The following is a 23,801-nucleotide window of genomic DNA, read 5'->3' as shown; positions in this document are numbered from 1 at the left end:
TGTTCACCACTGCTTCATCTGATAAAGTGGTAGTGAACACAATGAAAGCGCTAACTTTTAATAAAACTTGTGGATTTTACAACTGTTGAGCCTTGCCTTTCTGCCTGTTACCAGCTGTGGTTTTGCAGGAATTTTAAGATCGACTTCAGTGTATTAAAATGAATCTCATAATGAATATTTAAGTTTTTAAATGAGACAGATTACGTACACAACATAAGTATACATTTTAATTGTGACAAATTTAATAATGTATTTTGGAAAGGTTGCAGTTCATTCACTTGTGTACCATCTAGAAAATCCACTAAAGGAGGTAATCCAATATAAAGACCTGGGAATAACCATAAATGCAAATCTTTCCTTTGAAACACATGCTCAAATGATTAAGCAATAATCCATGACTGTGCTTGGGTATATCAGGGTTGATGTGGTTTGGCCATGAGGATGAAACGCGTGTGATTAAACAATGCCAACAATGGGTAAGTCCTGATATACCCCCAAACATACAGGAGTAGATTATTGCTTTTATACAATAGCATTATTTCAGAAAAAAAATACTTACCTTTCTTAAATAATGTGATTTTTAGAACAGAACTTTAGTGTTCTTCCACCTTCTGTCTTTAAAGCTGATCCACTGCACATGCGTATTCTGCGTTTGTATGCTTGCACAATACATTAGTTTAATACAAGGGGCAGAATGGGGAAGACAGGGACTCTATAGCGCTCTCACTGTCTTTTTTTTATTTTATTTTGGTTACATTCCAGAACAAAGTTTGAGAAGAGAAATGCTTGTGCACTTTAAAAAAAAAAATAGGAGGGCCAGCTGGAATATAAGGAAAATCAAAGGCATTCTGAAAAAGAGTGTACAGTTGCCAGGTAAAATGTTTCTGTTTCTTCTCATTTTCTAGTATCCCTCAAAAATATATAAAGAGTAGGTAATCAGGTATATATCAATGGAAAGTCTGGCCACTCAAGAATGCTTGGAAGGCTGAACATTTTTCTGTTGGTATATACTCCATTTACAACAGGCACACTGGTTGGGCTGTCCAAACAGTGCACATATGTTTGAATAGCAAGGTGCCAGTATTGTATAATAAATAATAAAACTGTCAGATGGGATACATGTTTAAAAAATGCAGCACAAGAAATTAGATGCGTCTTACAGTTCTATATAAACTATATATTATGCCAGTCGTAGAGAACAAAAACCTTTTTTTTGTATATACTGTAGAATGCAGGTCAGATGAATTATCTTGAGAGAGTAAAAAGAAAATTTAATAAGTTAATAAGGTTTAGGGGCCCTCCCTATATCATTGTAGCTATAGATCTTCTATGCTAACTTTTTTATTAGAGGGTGTATACCTAAACATGCCCTAGGATAGTCCTGATTGAAGAGTAATGTACTTGTTGACCCTATTACATATTAGGCCTGAGGGGGTTCAGCCTATACAATGAAATGATTGATGTAGCATTTCACTCATCCTGAGGGGAAAAGATCTAACAATGCCTGAGGTTAACCGTGATAGGCAAATTATACTTTTAAATGACTGGATGTGAATACTATGCATAGACTGGTCTGTATTAGCGTTTCCACTGATGCTGAGATTTTTATCTGTGAATGTTAATTATTTTTTACATGTGATTTTGTTCTTAAATTTGATTGGTATGTTTTTTATTTTAAATGTGTGTTTTGTATGTATTTTAGTGGTCTGAAGAAGCGGTTTTGTCCTACTGCGAAAGCACTTTCCATTTCTGCCAATATAATTATTGTTTTGTCAGTTGTGGTAGCCTGAAGTTTTCTCTTAGCTTCTGAACTGGTTTGTACTCTACACTTTTATTCAGCAGTTTTTGTCTTTTCTTTAATTCTAACACAAGTGAATCAGTTGATTTCTTTGGTGCTTCCAGTCTGTAGGGACAGGAATAAAATTAGATGAATGGGGTGTATGTGTCTGTTTGGTGTCTTTGTTAGAAGTGTGCATGTAGGTGAATGGGTATATTCATAAGTCTGATCAAATGTGGGGAGGCTTGTTTGGTGTGTGTATGAGTGTATGTCTGTATATATATATATATATATATATATATATATATATATATATATATATATATATGTGTGTGTGTGTGTGTGTGTGTGTGTGTGTGTGTGTGTGTGTGCGTGTGTTAGAAGTGTGCATGTGGATGAATGGGTGTAAAGGGTGTGTCCATAAGTCTGACTGACCACTGGGTGGGGCTTGTTTGATGTTGGGTGGATGAAAGGATGTGTGTGTGTGTGTGTGTGTGTGTGTGTGTGTGTGTGTGTGTGTGTGTGTGTGTGTGTGTGTGTGTGTGTGTGTGTAGTATAAAGACAACAAGTATATCATTATTTTGGTTTGACACAGACATTTCTCAGACTCAGCCTAGGACCACTGTAACAGATAAAGTTACAGTCATGCCCCTAAAGACAGGAAGCATCAAAGAAACTGAATGGATGTTTAAAAGAAACAGGTGGGTTTGGCATAGTGGTTAAAGTCCTCTCCTCATAAACACATGGTACAGGGTTTGATTCTGACCTCCGGTTATTGCCTAGGCTTCAAATGACCATCAGGCAAGTTAACCAAGTATTCATGCATGAAAAGTGCCTGTGTGATAGGGATACCTTTGCCAACAGGATGAATGAGTTGCCAGGGTAAACACCTTCTGAATCATAGGACACATCTCAATCAACATTATCAAAAACAGCATTGAAAGTTAAAATTTTGTTGAAACCAGTACATAAAACTGAAGTTAAAATTAATGTCAAACAAAAATATTTTAATGCTAGATGCTAGGCATCTTTTGTATCAAAAATGGTTTTCAACTTGCTATTCATCTCTTAATGAAAAAAAAGATTTGACTGGAACAATTAATGGAAACCCAGTCCGTATACAGACTATCACAATCTGATGGTATTGAAAAGAATGCCCTGTCTACCACATGGTGGCTACTCAGTGTTAACATCAATGGTGAGTAAGTTAAAACCACTTACATTTCATAGCATCTTAAATTAAGGCAAATTATGGAAACTCAAGAAAAACGAATAACTTTCATTAAAAGTTAACAAAATGTCATTGATAGTAGGGAAAACCAAACCTCCTACTTACTCCAAGGAAATCAATATCTGATTAAGAAGCATGAAACCCTGGGAAACTGTTCTAGCAGGAGCAGCTTGAGGATTTATTGGTCTATCTGATGGACTAAAAGTAACATTGTGCTTGATGTCTTTCTACTGTACCTAGATTGTGACAAGCTTTACATTTCCCATCAGGGACTTCTGTCTGATTTGTTCCACAGCAGATGACAGCACACTGTCTCATCACGGATGCAAGCCAGTCTTTATCAGTAGCACTTGTACCACCATGTAATATTACTCTGTATCATAAATGCCTAATGAAGGGTATTACTTTATGCATGACACCGTTTTCTACGAATGCAGCAGAACAGCACTGCATTTCTCCTTTTTTTCATACAAAGCAAGGGTTATCTTTTTATCCATTTTATTTTTAAGGCAAATGGTCTAAGGTATATTTGCATTTAAAATACAATGCTTAAAATTCATTTGCTTAGCTCTAACTCAATCTGTTAGTGTTCAAGAAACAAAACAAAATTAAATTTTATGTATATTTTCCCTGACAGGCAGGATATGATAGCTGTAAGATGATTTCCTCTTCCTGTATACAGTTATGTTTTAAACACTGTGTTTACCTTTTTTTTTTTTTTTTAACTAATGCGAGTATAATCATCAAATGCTAGCGAGCAGTCCTAGTGTTTTAAAATTCGGTTTCAGTAAGATAGTAATAAGCTTTAATGTGGAAGTGTGGGGAGAAAATCTGAATTTGTTGATTTGGGTAGCTTTATTATTACTGACAGTAGGCCAGATTTGTAAAGGTTACCGCCCTAATGCGTTGCTTCTATACAAAGATATATATCACTTCTTCAGGCTTCCACGGCCATGCTACATGCTGATAACGCAGTTCATGACTGAAACATAAGATAATTAACTGCATACTCTCTCCCCTAGACCTGTCTCAGGGAAGCACTAAGCAATTTGTGTAGATTAGCATGGCCACTCCTTCCACATTGCAGTAGTGAACATGGCCAAAAGGCCATTGCATCCACTATGGTAGTGGTACATGCCAAGGATGAATTTAGTGGTAAGGTAGGGTTGGGAGGTGTGTATGCGAGTGTATGCAAGGGTCTACATATGTGGGGCACCTTGACTGTGTCTAGGAGGTAGGGATGGGGTCAGGTAAGTGCATTTGTGTGTGTGTGTGTGTGTGTGTGTGTGTGTGTGTGTGTGTGTGTGTGTGTGTCTGTGCTGGCTATTACACCATAATACATCCCTGACTAATGGGCAGAGCATACAACATTGGGTGGGAAGAAACATTAGCCACCAGGGATTACTCTTAATTTTCATGGCTTAATGGCATTTTAACAGTATGGTGATTGAGTGGGGGGACGGGGTATATAAGACATCAGGGATAAATTCTCATGCCTTAATAGTCCTATAACAGTATGAGGATTACAGATGGGGAGGAACACTAGACACCAGGGAGTTGTTTTATAAATATAATTAAAAAAAAGAAAGACATACACAGGGGAAAAGGAATTTGAGCCATGTACCAATAGGGTAGTGCAGCAGGATTTTGTTTTTACATATGCAAGTAGGATTATATAAGACAGAGAGAGAGAGAGAGACAGTACCTGGTACACATACCTCCCTACCTCATAAGCGGATTCCCTAGCATGCATTTAGTGAATGATAGGAAGTGCAAAACCTGAATGTCTGGCATTAAAGACTGAGCTGTAATCATATGTGAATTACTAGGGAAGGGGAAAAGGAGACATCATAGATGATCTGAAGATAGTTACAGGTATAGGGTATGGTGGTTGTTTTATTGTGTGCTTGCATGTGCAAGAGTGACTGGGAGGGTGCCTCTGCTACCATTTATTTATTTTCCATTTGTTGACCGGGCTAGTCTAACTGGATACATGTCCATTTTCAGTAGAGGCCCAGGGAGAAAAGCTCCAAGCATAGGCAACAACATAACATACAATATATACAATAGTAAAATGAGTAATAGAACATTGTTGAGATTCTAAATATGGAAAAACTTATACAGAGTCCGTTTTTTTTTTTTTTTTTAGGAAAGCTAATATAAAGATTCTTATAAAGTAGTAAGAAGGGAAACTTGTTAGATACTAGTGAGATGTTAAATAACTGGTTAATACAGGTCAGCATCCTAGTACAATAGGTTAGAAAAGTATGGGGAGACCACGATTGGGGAGAGAAATATTAGTCCGGGTTAGAGCAGGGACAAAGCCAATCTGTTTTAAGGTGTTTTTTGAAAAGCAGTGTAGAAGAAAGAGTCAAAAGTTCACTTGGAAGTTGGTTCCAGCTTTTTCCCACTGTATTAGAGAAAAGTGAGCCCCCAGCTTTGTTGTTAGGTTTAGTAGTTGAGACTAGAAGTTTATTAGCTGAGCGTAGTGTTGGTAGATTTTTGTATGGGAAAATAAGGCTAGTGAGGATTGGGATATTATTAGGGTGGTGAAGGATTTTTTGGGTCATAGTAAGTTGTTGACATTGAAGTTGGTTCTGCAGTTCTAACCATCCCAATTGTTTAAGGTTGTGGCAGTCGTGGGTTCTAAAAGGGGCGCCAGTGGCAAATCTAGCTATGTTATTGTAGCTGGTTGCAAGTTTGTTCAGGTTGTTTTTGGATAGATTGGTATATATGGCTGAAGCATACAGTAGGGTAGAGATAAGGTGGGTCTGGGCAATAGTGGTTCTAGCTAATGGCGTAAGGTAGGGTTTGATTCTATAAAGAGAGTCTAGTTTTCTGTTGACAGATTTTATGGTAGTATTAATGTGATCGTCAAAGTTAAGGTTGTGGTCAATAGTAATACCCAGGAGATGGGCTGTAGTATATGGGCATATGCTAGTTCCATTGTTGGAGGTTACTGTGAAGTGAATTTGTGGTGACTTTTGGGTAGGAGCAAAAAGCAGTAATTTTGTTTTTTTGGGGTTCAGGAGGAGGCAATGTTGCATGAACCAATTTTCAACAATATTAAATACTGTTTGGGTGAGTGTCTGGAGAGAGGTTAAGGACTTGGCTGTGCATATTAAAGTAGAATCATCTGCATATCGTATGAAGGTGGCTTGAGGAATTTTGGCATTTAGATCATTAATAAAAAATAGAGCCTTGAGTTACTCCAATGTTGACAGAGAGGGGTGTAGAAAGATTATTGCCACACAGCACTGCTTGGTGCCTGTTTTCCAGATAGGATTTAAACCAGAGTAATGATTGTGGGTCAAGTGATAGGGCTTTTAGTTTGTCCATAAGTAGGTGATGGATAACAATGTCAAATGCTTTTGAAAGGTCAATGAATAGTGCAGAGGAAAGAGAGTTGTTGTTACGATGTTTGTTTATAGAGTCAGAAAAGGATAGGAGGGCAGTAGTAGTGCTATGGTGAGGCCTGAAACCATGCTGGCAGTTAGCAAGTAAATTATTTTGGAGGAGGTGGTCTAGTAATTGTCGCTGTACACATTTTTCCATTATTTTAGCTATTGGAGAGAGTAAGGCAATTGGTCGAAAGTTGGAAAGTTCAGCAGATGCACCACCTTTATGTAGAGGGATGATATGGGAGACTTTCCATATGGATGGGATTGTGCTTTCTGTAATTGTCCTATTAATGAGGATGGAAATGGGATAGGCAATGGCTGTGGCAGCAGTCTGCAGGTATTCTGCTGGAAGACAGTCAACAGAAGGGGTGCCTGGTTTAAGTTTTTGTAGGCGGGTGCAAATGAGGGCTGTAGGCACTGGTTGTAAATGGAAGGTAGGGACTGGGCTATTTGTGGTATTAGATGGGCTAGTGCTAATAGGAGGTAATGTGTTAGCTAGAGTTTGAATGGCTTCAGTGAAGTAGTTGTTGAAGGCATCAGCAACATGTTTAGAGTTAGTATGGGCGATACCTGTTTTGGCAGGAGTTTTAGAGTGCCCTGGCTGAAGTAATTTGTTAATGCTTGACCAGAACTTTTGTGGTTTTTGCTGATGGGTTTGTTGGAAGTGCAGGTAAAAGTTTTTTTTGTCTAGCAGAATGTCTTTTTTGGTTGCATTATGTAGTTGTTTAAAGTGAAGGTGGTCTGTTGGGCTTTTAGAGGCTCTCCATTTGGCCCAGATTTTATTTCGTAGGAGGATCTTTTATCTGGTTTGTTTTGTGAGCCATGGGGCAATTTTGGTTCTTACTCGGTTGGAGTGAGAGGGGGCATGGTAATCTAGAATCTGTAGGAATCTAATATTAAAGTAGGTGACTGCTTCATCTAGTTGAAGATGATGCAGTGGGGACCAGTCACATGCTTTGAGTTCATTTTGGAAGCTCTCTGGATGAAAGTGTTTTTTAGAGCAAGAGGTTTTGTAAATATTATCATTGGAGCTATGAGTTTTTTGTTTAATTGTATAGGTTAGAACATGGTTACTCATATCATCTAGAGGGGTACCTGATTTATATGTATTAGGATGGCTGTTTATAAGGATCCAGTCTAGGGTAGCTTCCTTACCACTTGGTTTATGGATTCTAGTAGGGGAGGTAATTATTTGGGAAAAAATGTATAGATTTATGTGGGAGATATGATTTGGGGAGCTACAGATAGCCCAGTCTATATTAAAATCACCTAGGACAATGGTTTCCTGAGGTAGATGAGTAGTAAGGCAGCTAAGGATGTTTTCAAGAGTACTGATATTATTTCCGGGGGGAAGATAGGGGCAAATTATGTAGACAGCTTTAGAGTTGTTGATTTGAAGTTTAGCAGTAAGGGTTTCTGCATTAGTATCTAAGGGTAGGAACACATTTAAAGAAGAGACCTGAAGTTCTGATTTATACAGAATGGCTACTCCTCCCCCTTTTTTGGTTTTGCGGTCACATCTCAGGATGTTATATCCAGGAGGGGTAATTTCTTGGTCTTGAGTTGTAGGCTTTAGCCATGTTTCTGTAATACAGAAGATATCAAATGCATGCACTTCTAAGAGTAATGTAGGTGGGTAATTTTGTTGTTAATGCTACGGATGTTGAGGTGAGCTATTAAGAGTGAGTCTGAAGGTCTTTTTGGTGTGAGGATAGCATGGGATGCTAGGTTTTGTGGGTCTTTGTGAATTGTTATGCTGGGGCCAGGGTTTGGGTGAATATCACCATCTAATAGAAGATGTTGTTGAGGTTTTTGTATAGACTTTAAGAGTTTGTTATAGTTATTCAGGGTTTTCTTGTTATGGAGATAACAGATATGGGTCAATCTATGATACTTTGGAAGTATGTAGATAGAAGTGGAGGTACTGTTTATGTGATTGAGGGAGTTTGTGTGAGAATGTGAATTCGTTTGTTGGCGGGGGTAGTGATGTTCAGCCAGAAAAAAATGTTCATAGAAGGTTAGTGCATAGGGTATAGATAGAGAAATTAGGATAGTAGTTAAGAGTAAAAGAGTTATGTACATAGCTTTCTGTAGTGAGGCCATTAGGATTTATAGGTAAGGAGGTGTAGTATGAAGAGGGAGAGTGCTTAATATAAGCTAAAACAGGGGTAATAGTAGGAGAGGAAAGTTATATAGTGCAACCAGTACAGGATAATAAGTGTGTAGAGATGATGGAGAGAAGTTAAAGGTATGAAGCTAACTGAGGAGTGGTTAAGGTAGGGGCGGGGCTATTAAATGGTGATAGTCAGTGATAGGTTAAAGGGGGAAGGGGGCATGGATACTGGGGTATAAGGTTAACAGCACTGGGGGTGGGTGGGGGAGCGGAGTGAGCCCGCAGGGCGAACGGAGTGGGAAGAGCAGGTCAAGATTGTACAGAGACAATGTGAGAGCAGCAGATGTCTGAGGCAGTGCAAATAGTTGCAGGTAAGTACAGTATGGTACAACAGATGCAATAGAGAAGGATAGTGGAGTGGAAGGAGGAAAATAAATATAGCTAGAAGGTGGGAGGAGAAAAGATAAGAACAGTGAGATGCCGCAGGGAGATAATCAACTAGTCAAGGGATACAATCTATGATAGTATTCAGAGATGATACCTGTGAAAGTGGAGGAGAGAGTATTAGCCAACAGATAGATTGGGGTGCCACCTAGTGGTCAGAGAGCAGAAAACTACAAGGTAAATATAATATAGATATCTAGTAGAGGTAGTTCAGATAGTGAATTCGGGGGGGGGTTTAGTTTAGAAGTTGCTACAGGGATAGCGAGGAGTCTGGCTGCTGGCTTCCTTACTCCGTGGCTATAAAACTTTGTATATTTAGATACATTACAGTTAATACAAGTATCTTAATAAAGGACCAGGGTGGAATGTACTTTCTGAAACCCTTTGAGACTGGGAAAAAAACAGTACTGGGGTAGTAGAAATTCTTGATTCAATGTTGGGATGGCTAGAAAGTAACAGGATGGGATCCTTAGAGATCAGGCAGGTCTCTTAGTTCAGGATAGGAGGTAGTGAGCTGGAAAAAATTTGAAGGATAAAAAAAAAAAGTATGAGTGATGTGCTGTATTGTTAAGACAAACAGGGTAAGACACAGTTCAAGCAGTAATATTAAAACAGGGTAAGATACAGTTTAAGCAATAATATTAAAACAATCAAGGTGAGACAGTTCAAGCAGAATATACAGTCTATCCCAGGAAGATATGAACCAAGCCTAAAAATAAAATATTTCCAAAGAGGTTCAGAGACATAAAAAGCATACAGTTATATGCAGGCACCGTGGATGACCGTGACATGGTTGCCAAAATGTTACCTACCATGGGAGGTGCTGATATGTACTGCATATAAGGTAACACATTTCAGAGACATGCAAATTAGCCTATAATAAGGCCTTTCCTCATTGTGACTAATTTGTTTCTGAATTGCAACATACTGCATCATGGGATCAGGGACTTTTCAGTGTGAATCCCTGGGAAAGTGTACAACATCAAAGTAATTTTCATGTACCAAGAAGAGGCCACTTTTGTGACTAGCAATAGTGGAAAAAAAACATTCTCTGAAACTGGGCTTGCTAGCTGAAATTAGCTGCCATACAAAATGCTTAATCAAAATACAATGGAAGGTTTTAGGAGTAACCTAGGAGTGTTTATTTGTTGAAAATCAATGCAGGTGTTTATGAAATGATAAGAACTATTTATTTCCCAGACAACTTGCTGCAACTACTCTGTGTAACATACTTAAAACCGGTACTGGTATCTGTTGATCCATTTTATTATCATGCAAAGTAGAAATCTAATGATATGTACTGTCTCTGTTATAGCACTGTAAATCCTGCCAGTTAACTGTGCTTTGTTAATGTGAAATGTGTTCATATTCAATCCACTGTTGCTTTTTTGGAATGGGCTGTTTACAGTGAGTTACTGTTCACATATTTATTTTGAACTTTGAATACAGTGCAAGTCATGACTAAAAAGGATTTGATTTCCAATCCATTTACTCAATTAATAAATGGTCAAATAAATAAAAAAAAATTCTGAGTTTACAACATTATTCTGTTACACACTGCAGTCACAAGTGGTAATACCAAGAACTTTTGCGTCCTTTTTCCATGCACTTTATATACATTTTCTTACAGTCTTTCTACATGTAATGTGTTCTCCATGTGCACGGAGGAGGTCGAATGTGTTCGATCTGACGTTAGGGTAATTCACCTTTATGAATCATCGCCCATACTACATGTCATACATATGGATTATTTATGTGAGTACGTACAATAATTTTGCTTCTGCCAGCCCATTTTCTTTTCATTTTCATGCTTTGTGTAAGAATATTAAAGTTTTATAAAAATATAATTCATATCCTGTCTATTTGCAGTGTGTTTTGAAAAATACATTTTTAGAAAAAAAATTATTTTTCAGTTCTACATAAAGACTTCAGGAAATAAGTTCAAAATACTCCCTACAGTAAAGCCACCTGTGCAGACAATGTGCACTAATAATAATGCCTAAGTCACTTTATCTGCCATATAGAATGTTGTAAATTGTACTTTTTAAAGCTATAAATCTGTCCATTACAACAAGGCAAAGAAGTGTTTTTTTGTACTCTTATTAAATTCAATTTCAGTTCTGTTATTCATTTTCTGCTGTGCTTTTAATTTGACCATTTTTTCTTCTTTCTCTTCCACATTAAACAGTGCAGTGTTCTGCACATTTGTTCTCATTTAATCTTCTGTTTCACATTCATAGCTTGTTTCCTTTCAAATAGAGGCATGCTTTTTAGTCTTACCCAAATCTGTGTAAGTGTTCCGATGAAACCGTCTCATTCCTCCATAACTCATCTGGAAGGGGGTTTCATTCCTCTTCTTCAAAGTATGGCCTCTTTTAAGGGCTGAGACAGCACCTTGTATGTGCCGAAATGTAATGAGGCCACACTTATCTCTGTAATTAAAATTAATTAGTTAATTAATGCAGGTTTTTTTCCTGACAGTGAAAGTATTTCAGCAGAAAAAAGTAAGCAATTACATAAACCATCTGTGCTAACAACACAGTCACAGGTTTAAAGAACTACAAAAAACAGAAAAAGCAAGCAATGCGATATACATTATCAAAAGACAATAATTTTTAACTATTGTAAAAATATATATTTTTTTCAATATTCAGCTGCATATACAAAGACAGACGATAAAATCAGAAGGGATCTGGCAAATACAGTGGATCACATACAACTGAAACATCTTAGACATGAAGTAAATAAAAATAACAAAATAATGCTTTTAATAGGAAAATGCAAGCAAGCAAGCCAATGATGTTGATGTGCACATAGTATTCCTTTGCATGTCACGTAGTCCAGACATTCCAAAGGTACCTAAAACGTAAAATTACACACTGTACATCTCTAATTTAAATTCAACATGTCTTTGTTAATTCTCTGTATTTCTTGCTAACACTATATCAACTCTTTTTCATGTCAATGGTACAGACACACTATGCTTACTTCTGTTCAAAATTCATTTGAATGTCTGTATTTTCTTTTACACATTTTTGACAAATGGATTTTTCTATCAGAGCTTCTGCTGACTGCACAGAAATGTTTTCTCTGTCAACTGTATTTGCACCTGGTATACAAGGCTTGAATTTCAGCTGTGTCTTACTTCTTATACACTTCACGGTTACTTTTTCTCATCTACAGTATTGTTACAGGGCAGTCTCACTTTCACATTTTCACCATTTCATGTATCTTACATTTCATATTAGTTACTTCAGCATACTTAATTCTCTTAACTGTGTATTAGTAATTTCACTCACTCTGCATATGTACTTAGCTTTTGATAAGATCAGATATGTTTCTCTTGCCCCTCATTTGATCATGAGTTATACAACAAACTATTCTGATTCTTATAAATGCCAATGCAACTAATCAAATGCAAAAGTCTTTAGCTTAATCCTTCAGCTCAGTAACTTATACAACTAGTCTGCAGGACCTCATGCCCTTGTAAAGAAAAACAGTGAATAGAGGAAAAGGTTCCTTCTATGTTCGCAGTAATTCCCAAACCTCTGTCTATTTGCTGAAAAATGCCTTCAAGGCTTCTTTTCCAGTGACATGGAGAAATTAATCACACAATACTTTTTCATGCTTCTCAGCTGTTCTGGCTGGAGTGAGGAAGAGATCAAATTTTTGCATCTAAAGCTCTACGTTTTTCAACTAAAAAGCCTTAAAATGAAAAAAAATGAAAAAAAAAAAAATGAAAAGAAATACCGGTGGATGTAGTTATGATGTACCTTTTTTGTTGTGTCTTTTGGCTTTTCCCGGTTAGGGGTCGCCACAGCGGAACTCCGGTCTGCTAATGATTGGCAGTAGATTTTTACGTGCCGAGTTGCCGGCCCTGACGCACAACCTTCAACGAAGGTACGCCCTTTCACGCATGTCTCCACACAGAAGACGCTCTAACTGAGAATCGAACAGGACAATGTCTTACTGTGAGGCGACAACGCTACCGTAGCACCACCCCCGCAGTTGGTTATGATGTACCTCTAACTGCAAATTACACTTCTGTAAAGGGTGTGCCTAGCCCACAAGTTTTATCTCCCACTATAAATAAGGTAGTAAAACTGATTTATTGAAAAAACTAACTCCTCTTACACTATAGTGCAGATAACATATGAAACCTTGATTTAATCTAGGACATCAGACTTCCTGTGCAATTTATATATAAAACATTTTATTAACTTTATTAATTTATCATCACCTCCCAGTTACTCTCAGAGTTCCCCAAGGGTCTATCCTTGGCCCTCTGCTATTCTCACTTTTCACTAACAACCTATATACTGCCACCACACAAGCATCTCTTATACAGTATGCAGATGACTCTACTCTCATCTGCTCTACCCCACTCTACCAGAACTACAACAAATCACACAGGAATCATTCTCTTCTGTAGAAAGCTGGCTATCCAATGCTCAGCTCTTACTCAACTCAAGTAAGACCAAACTTCTCCTGTTCCAACCTTCCAAAGCCAACCAAAACACTCCCCACTTCAACATTCTCACCAAAGACAATACCATCATCTCTCCATCAGATGACACAAAATTACTCAGTGTGGAAATTGACAACAAACTTAGATTTGACACCTTGACACCCACATATCTCTCACAATAAAGAAAGTTCACAAGAAACTTGGTGCATTATATCGAAGCCGCCAATTCCTAACCAAGGCAGCTAGAATCTCCATAGCCAATTCCCAGCTAATCTCCACCCTACTCTATGCATCCCCCATACTTATCAACCTTACACAGACAGACCTACACAAGCTGGATGCTTGTTACAACAAAATTGCTAAATTTGCCACTGGAACCTCCTACCGCAGCCATCATTGTATCTTCCTTAAAGAATTAAACTGGCTAGAACTCCCACAACTCCTTCACTTTAATCAACTCACCCTCGCTCATAAACTTATTAACCACCCCCTTAACATCCCTTCCCTTCAAACCCTTCTCCAATCCTATCACTCCACTAGGCCCCTAAGATCAAGCAACAAAAATCAACTCACTGTTATCAAACCCAAAAACTCAGCAGGAGAAGCCATATTTTCATGTACCATATCTAAACTTTGGAACAATCTTCCACCCTCTATAACTACTCTACCTTCCAACAGCCTTTTCAAGACTGCATTCAAATTCCACTTAAATTTGCACTGGCTTTGTCCTTCTTCTAATCCAGACTAGCACCCACACCCTTACCTTCCCTCTCCCCACCTAGACTCTTAACCCAACTATACTACTGCCACTACTAACTACAGTCAGAATTAGCTAGCTGTCTTTACATACTTTAAAATCTTGTGTGACAACTTTGTTACTAATATTATAACGACAAGAAACTATCTTAACTAGCAACATTACTATATATACTGTTGATAATCAATATCTTGTTATTGTATTGAAGCCAACAACCTGTAATGTTGTTTACTATTGCTGCAACTTTGTATCTCTATCTGTACATGATGTGGAGCTTTTCTCCAAGGGCATCCATTGAAAAAGGACCTGCGTTCAGTCAGAATTTCCCGGTAAACAAATTTAAATAAATAAATAATAAATAAAATTAATGCATATGTATACATAAACTCAACTTACTTTATTCACTAATTTCTATCCTACCATTCAGTACTGTATTATTATGTAATCTTGGCTGTATGGTACTATAATGCCACATACAGTAACTTTCACTCATTGTTCAATGTTAAATAAATGCTGTAATGTCCTACATAGCCTGGATCATGACTGAGAAGGGTCCATGGACCCCAGTCTACATATATAAATTAATAAATGACTTAAGTGAAAAAACATTTGATAACGGAGAAAATTAGAAACTCCTCTTAAGACAAAAGAATGATCATATTATTTGAGTCCCTCTCTGTCGTAGTGGCTAAGATGGAGCTTAAAAGAAAACTTTCTCACAGCATCAAGAAAAAGTCATGTAACAGCAGAAATGAAATTAGCCAATCTTTCTGGTCACCTACAGAAAATAAAACTGAAATGTGGGGATAGCACAGAGGGCTGGGAGAACTACAGCAGAAAACGAAGACTGATGACTTCCACAACTGCTCAAGAAAAATTACTCTGGATCACAGGCATTCCAGAATGCATATCCAAAAAAAAGTTATGATTCATGCTTGAATAAAAAGTATTCTTACATCCCTTCCATTGAGTTGGTAGCAGACGCAAAGTCGGAAGCAATGCCCCAAAGCATACACTCATGTCAATTCATTTGCTTGTATAAGAGACTGTCTGACTGCTAAAAGCAAAAAGCCTAGTGAGGTTCATTGGAGATTACCAACTGCAACTCAGAGTCGACTACTCAGAAAACTTGCTAATGATGCCAAAAAGCAAATCGGGCTACAAGAAAGAAATTCAGCAGTACAGCTGTTGTGTAACACTACTGTATCCAGCAGTACTGGTTGCTGAAGTGGAGGGGAAGATAGTTCTGGTTTTCTAAAACTGTGAAGCAGAACAGTTTTTAGAGGTTCTCTGTGCAGGCATAGCAAGACATGCCGAACAGTTGAAGGGTAAGCTGTCTGACATGGAGATGGGGTGAGAAGCAAATGCAATAAGAGGCAACATGCAAATAAAATATAATAGCAGGCCCAGCTAAAAAGAAGGTCTTCTGCAATGTTCATCTGCAAACAGAATGTGTAGATTCTATAAAGGAAATCTAAAATAGCTTGCGGGGCAAACTGTGCCTTGAACAAGCACAGAGGATGACAGAGAGGAGAACCACCACCAGCAAGCAAGAATGAGAAACTAGCAAAATTCAACCCATGGGTAAGGAAGATTAGCATCTCTCCTCACCAGAAAATGAAAGTCACATGAGCAATAACATTTGGTACAAGATTTTTTCTGGATTTACAAACATGGACCATGAGCACTGCTGAACAATAAATGGACTTAGGATGCTAGACTAAACAGTAAAGGAAATTTATCTGAAGCAATCCATGTAGTTCAGGAGGCAGTACTTTTGTTATTATTCTAACACTGTTAAATCTATTTTTGTTGGATCAGTGCCATTTAGTGTAATATTTTCATTATAAATATTATAAAAGCAATTTTAACCTTTTTATACTGACTTAATCGTGACTTGTTTCTTTATTGTTTTCTTGGCTTAGACAAATGTGTAAGCTGACTGTGGGATGAGAGTGGAAGATGTGAGATATCCATATTACAGTTAAATTAACGGTCTTGACCCAGATAGTAGCAACACCATCATGTGGGGAATAAACAAATTGGGGAAAGAAGGAAATGAATGGTGATTTTAGGTGCTGCACAAGTTATACATTTGTTGCACAATTAAAGCCAAACAGTTATTATAACTGTGAGAAAACAAAGCTGGTGTACTGGACTGCTAAAGTCCCTGGTGCTTGAGATGTGAATCTTGAGGGTACTCATGGCTTTAGCAAATACACTAACACAAGCATTTCATTACAGCCTGCTGCACATCAGAAAACAAAATGTGATACTTTTAATGTGTAATGTATGACAGAGAAGCTGCTCCTGACAGATGTACTGCTGGTGAGTTTCCATGAATTGACAAATTTCTTCTTTAACAGGACATGACAACTTCAACGCAATATGCACTGCAGAGGACTTTAAATGTGTTATTTGATATTAGCTTCTGAAAAAGTATACGCATGGTACCTTCTATACGCAAATGAACGTCCAGGGTTTCCATATTACAGGTGAGTGAAAAGGATTGGTCTTTGTATGCTTTATTTCTTTGTAGGCCGACACACAAGACAAACCAAAGAAACTGGAAAACTGAATGAAACTGCTCCACTGAACGTTCCCCGATCAAAGGATCCAACCACACTGAAAGTCCAAACGCAACACTGGAAAAACTTGCTTATAAAAATAAGTTTATTTTAAGCCGTTAAACACAAATGCTTTTTGTCAGAGCATTCTCGAACTTCTTCAGAAACCAAACAGAAAAAACAGTGCCCCTCCCCTATCATCCATTTATACTCTCGTGTTAATTAACATCACATGATGCAAGTACAATATTTAAAAAACATGAATATATATATATATTTTCTTGAACTGTTATTAATATAAACTCATTCTTAAAATATTCATTGTGAAATTGAGATTAAATACATTGTATTCCTAATGGTAACTCTGTTGCGAATACGTACAAAAAACTACAATACCTCCCATCCACATAAATATTGTACCCCTAATCACTTAAAAATACTCCGTTGTAAAATTATAGAAATACGATTTTGTAACATCTCTACTACGCAATTGGAGAAATAATGAACTTATTAACTATAGGCGACCAAAATGCATATTCAGGATGTATTTCAAATCACATAAAGACGTATGTATAATGTTTATTCTGGATACTGCGTCCAATTCTAGTTACATCTAAAACTGTAATATGCATTTATCTCGACATCTAATATAAGTTAAACAATTAGTTATATAATTAATAGTGGCTTAGCCTACTGCTTAAAATATAAAACCTCCATGCTTACCAACTGTCAGTATTGTATTTTGATTGATTCCATCTCACCACATGTTTTTCTATCATGATATATACTGAAAATACATATTCTATTTTACCTAAAAAACAACACTACTAAATTGATAAATAAATATCTAACCCTCAAATAGTATCATAACACTTCGTTCCCTAGGAAGACACTCTTCCTGAGGACGACGTATACCTGAAAATATGTGAAATAAAAATAAAAATAACATATAAAAAATATATTGAAAATATATATATAAGAATATTTAGAAAAAATATATGAAAGAGTAAAAATAAATACAAGAGAGAGTTTTTTCTGTTTGATTTCTGAAGAAGTTGGAGAATGCTCTGACGAAAAGCATATGTGTTTAACGGCTTAAAATAAACTTATTTTTATAAGCAAGTTTTTCCAGTATTGCGTTTGGACTTTCAGTGTGGTTGGATCCTTTGATCGGGGAAGGTTCCGTGGAGCAGTTTCACTCCGTTATTTCTTTGTAGCTTCATGTTACTCACCAGTTTTGGGGACTTGGTTAGTGTTGCAATGTCAATTTATTGTACTCTTTTTCTTAGAATAATCTGGAACATCTTTGTGTTTCTTGCCACAGTTAATTTTCAGTATTGGAGGGTGAAACTCCTACATAGGACTATTGTTTATAGTTAGTAACCCAAGATGAGAGATGCCTTTTTTTACTCAACAGGTTTGGGACATTTCAAATTTCTCTTTATAACAAGAGGGTATCCAATGGGTTTTTTTATAATATTAAAGGGTACAGCTTTTGATATTACTGAACTACTTTGTCCTACTGCATGTTTTGCATATGGAAGTACATGAAAAGAGGCATTCTTGCTGTATAGGAATGGGTCTGAGGAGAGCGCTTGGTGTTGGGGTCTTTAGATACGATGATTATGTGGTGACGATTATGTGGCAAAATAAACAGTGTCACTGTATTTCCTGGTGAAGGGTACTCTTTTTCTATGCATATGTTGGCACTGTAGGAGTTGTTTTTATGGTCTGATAACTAAGTATATGCATACAGCTATGAACTGGCCTTTCTTAATGCAGTGAATTTAATATATACCTGATTTAATGCATTACTGAGTGAGAATAACACGATTTAATTTGTCAGGTGTGCAACAGAACCTGCTCTTTAGATGATCACCATCAGTTATAAAACTAAGTCTGTATTTCATCTTTTTTTTTTTTGCCAACTGTTAAAATTCAAAGCTGCTATCGAGAAGATTTGGCTTAAGGTCTCATTCATGTGATTTTAATCCTAACTTGATGACAAGGAAAGGTGAGATACTACTTTTTGGTAGTCTGGATTTTTAGGAGTTATCCATTTTGGGCACTGACATGCCTTCTACTGCCAAAGGGTCCATTCATAGGTCAAGCTCAGAGAGTTTTGCTGAAGTTATTTAGGGGAGGACTTAGTTAATAGATACAGAATGAAATATTTTTTGAGAACTAACATAAGAGATCAATAGCAGGCCAACATTTCTTAATGTGGAATGTTTGAGAGTGATGTCTGCCCATTCAAAGAGGATCTTACAAAGAACAAATAAGTAAACTAGTTAGATAGTCCTTTTCCTAGTTAAAAGTTAAAAGGTAATCAGTTTCCTTTGTGCATATCCCAGCCCTGTGGTACAGAAGGATGAAGCAAAAAGAAAACAGCACAAAATGCCCAATGTAACTCCAGCACACTAGTTTATTCGAAATCAGGAGAGCAAGTACTAAATAAGCATAAATGCCCAACCCTCCAAGCATGTTTTCATCAGTACAGACTTCATCAGATGCATTAATGTGTACAACCCACACAAATCAGTTAAAATACCTCTGCTAAATTCCAAACCACCAATCACCTTACTATCAATTACACTAGTTGAAAATTGAATTAAAGTATAAAAGTAGCCGTAAGATTTAAAAATACCTAAACACAAGATAAATATGAAAATGAATAAAAATTTGTGTGACATCTCAATTAAAAACATATTAAATATTGTATAAAATTAAGTAAAAGTGTTAAAATCAGTGTCAAAGCTGTTTGATCTAAAACCAGCAGCACCGGCTAGTAGTGGTTGTAAAATAGTTTGATCCATAAAAGCAATGGTAAAAATAAAATATAGTGTAATATAAATAGTGGTGATGAAGAAAAAACTCACACTTCCTGTGTTACAGCCTGGCAGCTTCCAGTTTTAGCACTGGGACTAGGACTAGGGAAATAATTTAGACCAGAGTATTTGTTTGCCTCTAGCAGAATCTGCTAGTACACATCCCTGTACTTGATCCTGGTATCCCACGGTTCTCCTCTCAAAGCCTTCACTATCTCTTTAATTACAAAAAAAAGAAAAAGTGGCCGCAACACAGGAGAGAGTATGTTTGTAAAGAACACTCCTTGTGTTCGTAATGTGGATGTCATTCAAGTGCTCATACATTCTTTTTTCAATTTTCTCTCAGTTTGCCCTGTGTAAAAGGCAGTGCATTTACTGCCCAGGGCTATCTAGACAAGGCCAAGAGAGTCACAGGAACTGGGCACATTGCTAGAAAAATAAAAATCCCTGGCTACTAAAAACAATGCTTCCCTGTTAATAATATATCTATACTGGGGGCAAGAACTACACATAAAAGTTCCGGTTGTTCTAGTGCTCATATTAGATACACTCATACGTTCTAGGTGATCTTTCACATTGGGGCCCCTACTGTAAATAATTTTAAAAGGGGTGTTGAAGATGGACCCCGGGTCCGATAAATGAGAAAACTTGTAACATTCTTTCTCCAAAATGTATCTAATTATTCTGGAATCACCATTAAACTCAAGATGGATCAACACTAGCTTACTTATCGTGCCTGTGTACATCCATTGTGATACCTTCAGTTGTAACATCCACACCTAAAATATTAAACCTACCATGCTTGCCATCAAGAACTTCATTGTGCACCTTCTGGACCATGTCCATTGGGCATCCCCTATCCTGAAACATACTGGATAAAACTCGACATTCCTCAAAAAAAATCAACAGAATACATCCTATAAATATGAACAAACTGCCCTTTAACTACACCAACCTTTTGATGGTATGGATGTGAGCTAGTGAAATATAGAAGGGAATTAGAATAGGTAGGTTTCCTAAATATTCTGGACTTAAATCCAGATTCAAGTTTCTCTACCGTAACATCCAGATAGTTCACTTTATAAATGTCATGTTGGTGTGTAAACCATAAAAATGAGGTGGTACCAGATACATATTCTATATATTCTAAAAATTCATACAATTTGTCTTCCGTATCCACCCAGAAAATTACAATATAGTCCAAAAAATGTTTATAAAGTGTCCAACAATCCTTGCATGACGAGTTAAAAATATACAAGTACTCCCTTTACATCAAAATCATATTCATGTACAATGGGGCGCAATGAGCCCTCATAGCAACACCAGATGTTTGGTGAAAAAAAATTCACCTTCAAAAAATATAAAGTTGTTTTTCAACACTAGTTCCAGTAAAGTCAAGTAGATGTGTACTTCATTCTCTGACAGATGGCCAAATAGTCTAAAGGCCTTCTTGAACCATTGTAAACCTAGTGTGTGTGTGGAATACAACTAAATAAGTCAATGATATCTATGGTCACAAATCTTAATTGCTCATGGAACTGTTGCTGTTTCACACTACGAAGAAAGTCCCAAGAGTCTTTAAAGTACATTAAAATCCCCTAAAGGTATGTTTTTCAAGTTTATGTCCGAACATTTTGCTAGGGGAGCCATAACTGATCCATCAGCCACAACAATAGGATGTAAAGTGGGGTCAAAAATGCTTTTGTGGACCTTGGGAATCCCAAAAATTGCTGCTACTTTTGGTTTATCATTATGAAGGAAAGTAAAATCCTGTTGATCTATAAAACTCTCCAGTAACAAATCATTTAGGGTAATGAAAATGTTTCTGTAAGCAACGTTATCCTCATTGAGGGAGGTTCTGGAACATCTCTCAGTATCACCAAGTAGGTTTAACATCCTAGTCTCATAAGAAGAAGTTATGTACCTATCATAACGTTCCATGTTAGTTGTCTTCTTCTCGCCTTCTTTCTTGCTGGATGGGTTCGGAGCTGATCCTCGGCTCCCTCTCGGCCTATACTATAGCTCGAGAGCTATTTTTTACCGGCTCGAGGCAGCCCTATATCCCACAATACCATGTGCTAACTCCCCAGATCTCGTTTGGCAGCTAACACATAGCATAGAATTTTTTGTTACCAACAAAAAACCAAAGTATATATATATATATATATATATATATATATATATATATATATATATATATATATATATATATATATATATATATATATATATATATATATAAACAGTCTCCCTGGCAATAGTAGTCATGATATGGGAACCCTGGAAAAAGGGGCAACATCATGAAATAGAAGGATCTCAGAACCTTCAAGTCTGTCTAGGCTAGGGGGCAGGAGGGAGGGATGCAAGAAAGAAGGCGAGAAGAAGACAACTAACATGGAACGTTATGGTAGGTACATAACTTCTTAATGTTAAGTTGTCATTTTCGCCTTCATTCTTGCTGGATGGGACAGCGTCCCTAGCACTTTGGTCCTGGGTGGCTCAACGGAACAGACTCTTGAGTACAGTGGAACCAAAGTCAGCTCTATTTCTGGAGGCTATATCCAGTTTGTAATGGGTGATAAAGGTATGTTGAGAAGCCCAAGTAGCTGCTGCACAAATGGCATCTAAAGGTAACCTTGCTTGAAAAGCTGTTGAAGTCGATAGCGACCTGGTTGAATGAGCCTTAGGTTTTGAAGGAAGTTGTTTATGTCTCAACTCGTAGACAAAGGTAATGATAGAAGCTATCCATCTGGAAAGGGTTACCTTTGAAACTGGAAGTCCTTTCCTCCCATCAGCATAAGAAAGGAAGAGTTGTTCTGACTTCATGAATTGTTTTGTTCTGTCTAGATAATACCGCAATTGATGATGAACATCCAAGGAATGTAGTTTCTGTTCAGCCCGGGTTGAATAATTTGGGAAGAAAACCGGCAAGTGAATAGTGTGATTCAGATTTGATTCAGAAGAAACTTTAGGTACAAAAGAAGGGTTTGTTCTGAGAGCTACTCTGTCTTTATGAAAGACCAAATAAGGGGAACGGGTGGACAAGGCTTGAAGCTCCGACACTCTGCCGGCAGAAGTTATAGCCACTAGAAAGAGAGTCTTCCAAGAGAGGAGCTTGAGAAAACAAGAAGCTGCAGGCTCAAAGGGAGGAAGAATTAGTGAAGATAACACTAAATTCAGGTCCCATTGTGGAGGAGGATCCTTAATAGGAGGTCTGAGTAAGAAAATGCCCTTGAGGAAGGCTTTGCAGAGTTTATGAGACATAATACTGGTTTCCGAAAGTCCTACATGGAAATTGGCAATGGCCGCTAGTTGAACTCTGATAGTGGCTGCCGATGAACCTGCATAAAAAAGCTCTGCCAGAAAATCAAGAACTTTGTGAATTGGAGCATTAAAAGTGTCTAAGGACCTAGCTTGTGCCCAAATGGAAAAACGCTTCCATTTGCTCGCATAAGTCTTCCTGGTATTAGACTTATGGGAGGCAAGAATAATGTCACGGACAGGAAGAGAAATGAGGGGAAGCCTGGCTATGGTTGGAAGTGGAGTAATCAAGCTGTGAGGTTGAGGGACTGAAGAGACTGGTGCAGCTTGCCCGTCAGATGGGTCAAAAGATCTGGAAATGGTTCCAGATGCCAGGGCTGTTCCAGAAGGTATCGGTGCAGGAACGGAAACCATACTTGTCGAGCCAGTAAGGAGCAATGAGGATCATTTTGGATCTCAATGCGGTTGCTTTCTGAATTAACTTTGGAATCAACGGAAAAGGGGGAAAAGCGTATAGAAGACCCCGAGGCCAATCGTGGACTAGAGCGTCTCTGCGGGGGTGGCATGGTAGCGGGAAGAGAGTGAAGAAGTCGAGGCACTTGCTGTTTTGAGGTGTTGCAAAAAGGTCGCAGCAAGGCTGGCCCCACTTCTGGAAAATTCTCTCTACTACCGCTTGATTTAGAGACCACTCGTAAGGCATGAGAATTGTTCTGCTCAATCTGTCCGCTATGACGTTGGATCTCCCGGGGATGTGCATTGCTATCAGAAACCGTTGAGAGGAGATCACCCACTGCCAAAGTCTGAGTGCTTCTTGACATAGGGGGTAGGACTTTGTTCCGCCCTGCTTGTTTATGTACCACACTACGGACATATTGTCCGTTTGAACTGCTATAGTGCCCGTGGGAAGAGAGTCCTGAAGGGCTCGCAACAATAAAAGCACGGCTCTCATCTCTA

The 23,801-nt window shown here is 37.6% G+C and overlaps 1 protein-coding gene across 1 annotated transcript in view; it reads right to left on the bottom strand.

The window, feature by feature from the left end:
- The window catches only part of PPARGC1B (PPARG coactivator 1 beta), a 516,583-nt gene that overhangs the window by 12,005 nt on the left and 480,777 nt on the right, over positions 1-23,801 (bottom strand). The window contains exon 11 of the mRNA XM_044067742.1: positions 11,247-11,398. Within this exon, the coding sequence (XP_043923677.1) occupies positions 11,247-11,398 (152 nt within the window). The remainder of the gene's footprint in view (positions 1-11,246; positions 11,399-23,801) is intronic.

Source organism: Protopterus annectens, chromosome 3.part1, assembly GCF_019279795.1.
Source record: "Protopterus annectens isolate FY-2018-M chromosome 3.part1, PAN1.0, whole genome shotgun sequence".
In the NCBI taxonomy this organism is placed as follows: domain Eukaryota; kingdom Metazoa; phylum Chordata; order Ceratodontiformes; family Protopteridae; genus Protopterus; species Protopterus annectens.
This window is presented reverse-complemented; position numbering and strand designations above follow the sequence as displayed.